The 8,780-nt window shown below is 38.5% G+C and overlaps 1 protein-coding gene across 8 annotated transcripts; it reads left to right on the top strand.

The window, feature by feature from the left end:
* The first annotated feature begins 205 nt into the window (after positions 1-205).
* LOC106439297 (protein indeterminate-domain 4, chloroplastic-like) lies at positions 206-8,511 on the top strand. Of its 8 annotated transcripts, none has more exons than XM_048763680.1 (5): positions 377-495; positions 747-977; positions 1,282-1,678; positions 2,664-3,621; positions 8,209-8,511. In XM_048763680.1, the coding sequence occupies exons 2-4, from the start codon at positions 791-793 to the stop codon at positions 3,607-3,609; spliced, it is 1,530 nt and encodes a 509-aa protein (XP_048619637.1). In that variant the 5' UTR covers positions 377-495; positions 747-790; the 3' UTR covers positions 3,610-3,621; positions 8,209-8,511. The 8 variants fall into 8 exon arrangements, 7 of the variants coding, with proteins under 7 accessions (XP_013736159.1, XP_013736160.1, XP_013736158.1 ...); XR_007326588.1 differs by lacking the exon at positions 377-495 and adding an exon at positions 7,937-8,039 and having other exon boundaries at positions 509-977; XM_013880705.3 differs by lacking the exons at positions 377-495; positions 8,209-8,511 and adding an exon at positions 206-304 and having other exon boundaries at positions 2,664-3,709.
* The last annotated feature ends 269 nt before the right edge of the window (positions 8,512-8,780 follow it).

Here is an 8,780-nt window from a genome sequence, read left to right as displayed (position 1 = left end):
TTAAAAATAAAAATAAAATAGTGGATGGGTCTCACCATTTTTGAAAATAGGGGGCTTCTGCTGCCTAAATAAACAGCGATCTTGGAGAGGTTTTCTAACTGTTCGCGGGCTCCACTGACACGTGACGGTCCGCGATTGGTGAGTTTTTACTTTTTTTTTTTAATAAGAGAAAAAAAATAAAAAAAATAAGCACCCCATTAGGGGTGCTGGGATAAAGATGCTCTCGGCACATACTTTTCAAAATCATATATGACATTAAAATGAAAATAGAAGAACACAAGACCTGAGGGAGAGAGAGAGAGAGGTAGGGCTTTGTGTTATATACCATACAATATACATATATATATTGGAATAGTGTCTTCTTCTTCATCATCTTCTTTATCATCATCATCATCATCATGCATGCATCTTCTTCGTGGTCCTTTCTTTAGTTCCGATTTATAGCTTTTTGACTATTTTTCCTTCTTCTTCTTGGTTGCTTTCTCTTGATCTCAGGTACCTAAAAAAATCACAACTTACAAATCTCTCTTCATTCTTTCAAAAGCTTACAAACAAAAATAAACATAAACATAAACCCTTGATTTGTTTTCTTTGTTCCCTTTATGTCTTTTAGCGAATTGTATTTTAAAAATTCTTCATGTCGTCAATATATATGGACTCTTCCTGTTCTTAATTACTCTCTTCTTATTCTTCCCAAAAGATAATTTGATTTCTTTCACAATTTTTAACTCTATTGTATGGATTAGCTGTAGATTATTACGTTCTTCCACGCAAAGAGGAAGATCTAAAGATGTCAACATCATCATATAATACAAGCGCTGTTCCTTCATCATCCTCGACTCAGCCGTTCTTCATCACCGGCTCCAGCGCCGGAGATAACGCCTTTGACCGGAAAGATACTTTTATGTCAATGGTTCAACAACCTAACTCCTCGGCTCCACAACCCAAGAAACGAAGAAACCAACCGGGAAACCCAAGCAAGTACCTCTTATTGACATACATATATACATAACTGAGTTTTAATAGATAATTAGAAGAACTAATAAACAGAAACCCTAATCATTTATATTCTTGTATCAAGATTTGATTATCATACACCTTTTAGGAAAAGAAAGAAAAAAAAAATCATTTTATTGCTAGCGTTAGATCAAATTATATTATGAGTGTGTGTGTGATTTGGTTTACTTCTGTTTGTAATTGTGTGTGTTATTGGCTTGATGTAATCCTCATATATTTACATCTTGAATCCGGATTGGTGATTAAGCTTAATTGATCAAACAGACCCTGATGCGGAAGTGGTAGCGTTGTCTCCAACAACACTAATGGCTACAAACAGATTCATATGCGATGTATGCAAGAAAGGGTTTCAAAGAGAACAAAATCTTCAGCTTCACCGAAGAGGACACAATCTCCCATGGAAGCTCAAACAGAAGTCAACCAAAGAAGTGAAGAGGAAAGTGTATATTTGTCCGGAACCCACGTGCGTCCACCATGACCCCGCACGTGCTCTCGGAGACCTCACCGGAGTCAAGAAGCATTACTATCGTAAACACGGAGAAAAGAAGTGGAAATGCGACAAATGTTCTAAGCGTTATGCAGTTCAATCGGATTGGAAAGCTCACTCTAAGACTTGTGGTACTAAAGAGTATCGATGTGACTGTGGTACCATCTTCTCTAGGTACGTAACTGATCTCCATCCATTTCATTTAAATAATTTGTCTGTATTTGGGCTAAGTGATGAAACGTATAATATATATACGTGTGTGTAGTGTCTAGATATGCCCTCTTATCTAGGTAAAGGATATGACAGTGGACCATCATTTCTTTTGTATTATACTGATACTATTCTAAGTAAAAAGATGCATTCAACACTGCATGAAAACTTAGCTTATATACTAATTTATATGAAAATATATATACCAATAAAATATCATCTGTAACTGAAATCTTATGTATTCGGCCACGTAATTTGAACCTCGAGTACACCGTCCATAAAATGTTTAAAGTGACTACGTACATAGAATCCATCACTGATTTACTGTATTTGTTTGGTTATTGTTTTTTTGGGTCAACTATTAGTTTGGTTACTGATGAGTAGTGAATAGAGAAAGACAGTGAAGAGAAAGTAAGAAAATTTAAAATATGCCAAATTTGGTCAGATGTATGAGTTGGATCTGTTTTTCCATTTCCCACTTTTGTTTTCTTCTTCTTCACTTTGCAGGTTCCCCTTTTTTATGAAACTCCTCTTCTTCTGTGGACCCTGTCTTATCTCTTTCTCTCTCTAGACATATACATACATATATATTTGGTAAGAGTGCGTTACTAATTTCATCAAAGTGTTCTGGTGAAGACTTTAATGCCGTTCTAGGGTTTCTTTCTTTATTTTCATGGTTTGTGTTAAATACGTTGTTGTAGAATGTCACCGACTTGTATTAACATTCCTGGGGTTAATTTGCATTAAATGAAGAAACTCTTTCATTAAAGTAGCAATTGACTCGAGCTATAAATTCTTCTATCATTATTTCCTATAAATGGTAGCCACAATAACTATAGCATTCATTAAGATGATTCACGTCAATATATATATATATATATGCCAATAATTTTACATCCATCATTTTTTGTTTACATATCTGTATGAATTTTGGGTATTTATTTTGCAGACGGGATAGTTACATTACACACAGGGCTTTCTGTGATGCATTGATACAAGAAACTGTTCGAAACCCTACCGTGAGCTTCACGTCAATGACAGCTGCTAGCAGTGGCGCCGGCTTCCGTGGATTTCATGGGAAACTCGAGGGTGGCAACGCTCTCTCCCACCAACATTTGAGTGACCATCCTAACTCCGGATTTTCGTCTTTCGGGGGTTACAATCTAAACATTGCATCTTCTGAAAATAGCAGAGAGTTTGCTCCGCAAACTTCAAACCCTAACTTCTTAATCCAATGCTCATCGAGCCAAGGAATGCTGCCTGCACCCAACAACAACAACAACGATCAGAGTTTCATGAACCAACAAGGTCTGATCCAGTTTGATCCAGTCAACAACATAAACCTAAAGAGTAGCACCACCAACAACAGCTTCTTTAACCTCGGATTCTTTCAAGAAAATACCAAGAACTCTGAGACGGCTATTCCTTCTCTATATAGCACGGACTCTCTTGTTCATCACCGGGAAGAAAGCTTGAACGCGGGTTCTAACGTGTCAGCCACGGCACTGCTGCAGAAAGCTACTCAGTTGGGTTCAATCACAAGCAACGATCCTTCTGCTTTGTTCAGAAGCTTAGCTTCTTCGTCTAACTCGTCAAGCGTGGTTGTTAATGACTTTGGAGGAGGGCAAATTATGGGCAACGATAATAACGGTAACCTTCAAGGTCTAATGAACTCGCTAGTGGCCGTAAATGGCGGTGGTGCCGGCGGATCCGGTGGCAATATCTTCGACGTTGACTTTGGGAACAATAACGTAAACATGAGCGGCTCGGACAACTTAACTTTAGATTTTCTTGGAGTTGGAGGAATGGTGAGAAATGTAAATCGCGGAGGGGCTGGTCGCGGCCGTGTTCGTGGAGACGTTTCTTTGAATGGTGAACTAAAGTTTCCGGAGTAAAATCATCCGTTTGTAAGAACTTAATAATGCCTTATTATTATAGACTTTATCATTGTTGGATAATTCCAATTAACTTGAGAAGCTTCCTCAAGTTAACTCATTAAAAGTGAAGTTTGATGGGTTAAGGAAAAAGGAAAACATATCGAGTTTAGGAATGTTTCCATATTGTTATTAGGAAAAGATGTAGCTTCGCTCTTAGGAAAAGATGTAGCTTCTTCCTATATAAAGAGTTCTCATGGAGAGATGTTCCATCAAGAGAAACACATTGAAAGGTTTAGTTTTGAGAGAGTTTCTAAATCTAATAAGAAGAGAAGTTCTTATAATCTTTGTGTTTGTGCAACTTTAATTGGTATCAGAGCTCCAGGTTTCGAAGGTCGTTTACAAGAGGAGTTGTAACTTCGATCAAAACATGGGAGACGATTCTCAAGCACGTGATAAAGGTCTTGAGATGAAGAAGGACATACGATGTCTGATGCTAACATAGACCAACTACACCGTATGGTCGATGCGAATGAAAGTGATGCTTCGTTTATACGAAGTTTGGGATACAATTGATCCAGGGAGTAACGATGCAAAGAAGAACAATATGGCGATTGCTCTAATCTTTCAATCAGTCCCGGAGGCGCTAATACTTCAGATTGGAGAACATGATACATCGAAGAAGATTTGGGAAGCTATCAAATCCCGTAACCTAGGTGCTGATCGCGTGAGAGAAGCAAGGTTACAAACTTTGATGTCTGAGTTCGACAAACTGAAGATGACAGACACAGACACGGTGGATGACTACGCAGGAAAACTTTCAGGCTTAGCATCGAGAGCAGCCGCGTTAGGAGAGATAATGGAAGCATCAAAGCTGGTAAAGAAGTTTCTGAAGGGACTTCCAAGAACGAAGTTCATTCACATCGTAGCTTCGTTAGAACAAGTGTTGGATCTAAATTCAATGGGATTCGAAGACATTGTTGGGAGATTGAAGTCTTTCGAAGAACGCATCAAAGAAGAAACCCAAGATGAAGATCAATCGAAGCTAATGATTGTAAAGAATGATGCACAAGGTCGTGGAAGCCATAGCAACTCGCGAGGAAGAGGCAGAGGTAGAGGTTATGGTGGAAGAGGAAGAGGACAAGGAAGGTCTAATGGTTCTGATGGTCATAACAAAGGAGGAGAAGCTTCAGACAAGACCAAGAAGGACTACTCTAAGGTTAGATGTTGGCGATGCGACAAGATGGGGCACTTCGTGTCACATTGTCCTACACGACCAAGAGAAGAAGCTAACCTAACGGAAACACAAGAAGCAGATGCATTATATATGCATGAAGTAGTATTCCTCAACGAAGAGAGAGTGTTTCCTAAGAGGTTTGATGTATCCGATGGAAATACGAGTATATGGTACCTTGACAATGGTGCAAGTAACCATATGACAGGCAAGAGAGAGTTCTTCTCAAACCTAGATGAGAGCATCAAAGGCAAAGTCAAATTCGGTGATGGATCAAACGTCGAGATTGTTGGGAAAGGTTCGATCACGTTCATCGGAAAAACAGGGGAGAGAAGAGCACTCAAAGATATCTACTACATCTCAAGTCTTAAACACAATATCATAAGTCTTGGACAAGCAACCGAGATGGGTTGTGAGGTCAATATGAAAGAAGACTTACTGATGCTGAAAGATCCCCGTGGAAGGCTATTAGTACAAGTCGCAAGGCAACTAAACCGATTGTACAAGACGCCAATGGAGGTTGAATATCCGAAGTGTCTTCAAATACAAGAAACTGATGTTACATGGACGTGGCATGCACGGCTAGGACATGTGAAGTTTGGAGTCATGAAGAATATGGTAGACAAAGAAATGGTAGTAGGTATGCCTCAGGTGATACACGAGAAAGATGTGTGCAGCGCCTGCTTAGTTGGGAAGCAAACTCGGAAGTCTTTCCCGCCTAAAGCAAAGTATCGAGCATCACACGCATTGGAGTTGGTACATGGTGACTTGTGCGGTCTGATATCACCATCAACACCAGCAAACAATAGATATGTATTTGTCTTAATTGATGATTACTCAAGATATATGTGGACGATGCTACTAAGAGAGAAGAATGAAGCGTTCGATCGGTTCAAAAAGTTCAAAGAGTACGTGGAGAATCAAACGAAGCTACAACTCAAGACTTTTCGCATCGATAGAGGAGGAGAGTTCACATCTTCTGAGTTCATTCGTTTTTGTGAAGAAAACGGTGTAACTAGACATCTCACCGCACCGTATACACCGCAACAAAACGGTGTGGTTGAGAGAAGAAATAGAACACTAATGGAGATGACTAGAAGTTAGATGAAAGCTATGAAGATACCTAATCAGCTATGGGGAGAAGCAGTACGTCATTCAACGTATCTCATAAACCGCATTGCTACAAAGGCTTTGGAAGACAAGACTCCATACGAAAGCTTGTATGTTAAGAAACCGAACATTGAGCATCTAAGGGTCTTTGGATGTGTAGCTTTTGCAAAAATCAACAGTCCTCATCTCAAGAAGCTGGATGATCGATCAAGGATGGTGATCAACCTAGGCACAGAGCTCGGCTCAAAAGCTTACAGACTCTATGATCCGGTCGCGGAGAAGATAGTTGTTAGTAAAGATGTTCTCAAGGAGATGGAGTTCACGAAGTGCACCAAGGAACCTGCGGTATATCAAAAGAAACAGAAGGGGGAGCTTCTGATCATAGCTATATACGTTGATGACTTGTTTGTAACAGGGACTTCACTCAACGTTATCAAGCAATTCAAAGATGATATGTCAAGAAGATTTGAGATGTCAGACCTCGGGAAGCTTACATACTATCTTGGTATAGAAGTAACGCAAGGAGCTGATGGCATTCACATCAAACAAGAAGGATACGCGCAAGGTATACTTGTCAAGACGAAGATGGAGTCATGTAAATATACTCATGTTCCGATGCACACGAGTTTGAAAGTATCAAAGGCAGGGAAGGAGCCTGAGATTGATGCAACATCGTATCGAAGCATCATAGGATGCTTAAGGTATCTTCTTCATACACGACCGGACTTGGCGTTTTCGGTTGGTGTATTAAGAAGATATATGCAGAGTCCAAGAGAGAGTCATGGAGAAGCAGTGAAGCATCTAATACGATACATAAAAGGCACTACAGAGTATGGTCTCTTCTTCAAACGGGATGGAACAACGGAGATTACAGGTTACAGTGACAGCAGCCATAACATAGACGTTGATGATGGAAGAAGCACTACAGGGTTTATGTTCTACCTAGGAACATCGCCGATCACGTGGACATCGTGCAAGCAACCCACAGTGGCACTCTCTTCATGTGAGGCGGAGTTCATGGCAGCTACGGAAGCTGCAAAACAAGCAATTTGGTTAAAGGAGTTGATGCTCGAGATCATGAACAAAGAAGACAAGAAGGTCGTGTTGAAGATTGACAACAAGTCAGCGATAGCCCTCACCAAGAACCCGGTGTTTCACGGTAGAAGCAAACACATACTCTCGAAGTACCATTTCATTCGAGAATGTGTGGAGTTCGACTTTATCGAAGTGAAGCACGTACCTGGAGTGGAGCAGAAGGCAGACATACTCACTAAGCCATTGGCAAGGATCAAGTTCGAAGCAATGCGCAAGTTCATCGGAGTTCAGAAGATCAACATACCTAAGATTCAAGTTGGAATTAAGGGGGAGAATGTTGGATAATTCCAATTAACTTGAGGAGCTTCCTCAAGTTAACTCATTAAAGTGAAGTTTGATGGGTTAAGGAAAAAGGAAAACATATCGAGCTTAGGAATGTTTCCATATTGTTATTAGGAAAAGATGTAGCTTCGCTCTTAGGAAAAGATGTAGCTTCTTCCTATATAAAGAGTTCTCATGGAGAGATGTTCCATCAAGAGAAACACATTGAAAGGTTTAGTTTTGAGAGAATTTCTAAATCTAATAAGAAGAGAAGTTATTATAATCTTTGTGTTTGTGCAACTTTAATCATTAGGTAATAACTTTGCTACCTTCGTTTGTTGTTTTCGTAATCTATATATTATTAGATCTTTCTGAACTCTTTATGTATGATTTTGATTGGACTCTGTCTTTGTTTAGTTGTTATATAATAAAAAAAGGATGTAAATTTCGAGGGTTAACGGAATAGATAGAGTTATGCGGCTAAATGGTGAAAGATTAGTAGCTTCAAACGAAACTTTTAATATGTTAGAATGTAAAAAACATATAATACATCGTGGCCAAAAGTTTTCGTATATTCATTCGTATGCATGTATATTTAAATTAACATCCTTGTTAAATACTTAGTAACGTACGTTTTGAACGTGATAGTGACTGCAAAAGTTAACTCCGGGGATGAAACTGGTGAAGACATTGCATTTTTACACATTTATAAGAGGCTAACTATGATGGCCGATGGTTAAATTTCATAAAGGTTTGATTGGTAACCCAATTTAATACGGTTGGTAGAATTAGTTTACACTTCAGTTTCTTATGTTTATCATTGATCCATGTTTCAATTTCTAATAAGTTCGCATTAAATATTTGTTTGTTTATGCAGACGAAGGTATCTTCTCTTTACTTTTTTTCTGGTGTGTTTTTAGCTGAAGATGCTTCAAGAATCTAGAAGCGTGGCTCTCCATTCTTGTTGACTATTTTGGTGGCTCAGTTTTTCTGTCAGCGGCTTAGTCTGCGTCGTGGATGAAGGGTGTAGCTGAAGGCGGCAGCGGCTGTTTATGTGTATATTGATATATACTTTATACGAAGATATGTGTATATACATGCTATTATATCTAAAAAGTTGTATAAATTTATGTTTTTTTAAACCAACATGTATATCGACTGTGTAAATTATCGTTGCACCTGTTTTGTTTTACAAATATGATTAAAATAATTCTTTTAACTAATGCGAATTTGATTATACGCATCACTAGAGTATAACTATAAATATAATTTGATTCATAAACTAATTCACATCCCACGCTGCACATGCAACTATGGCACATTCAAAGTAATAAAACGCCAACCGTATCGGATATATTCCAATATAAAGTCCAAACAGAAGCATCCAATATCTCCCTGTTATTCATATCATTTCGTAATGTATATTCATGCTATATAATATTAATAACTAACTAGTTCTATTCTATATATTATCTATTAAAATATAAGTCAT

Source organism: Brassica napus, chromosome C7 (assembly GCF_020379485.1).
Source record: "Brassica napus cultivar Da-Ae chromosome C7, Da-Ae, whole genome shotgun sequence".
NCBI lineage: Eukaryota > Viridiplantae > Streptophyta > Magnoliopsida > Brassicales > Brassicaceae > Brassica > Brassica napus.
The sequence above is the reverse complement of the archived record's forward strand: the minus strand, read 5'-3'. Positions and strand labels throughout refer to the sequence as shown.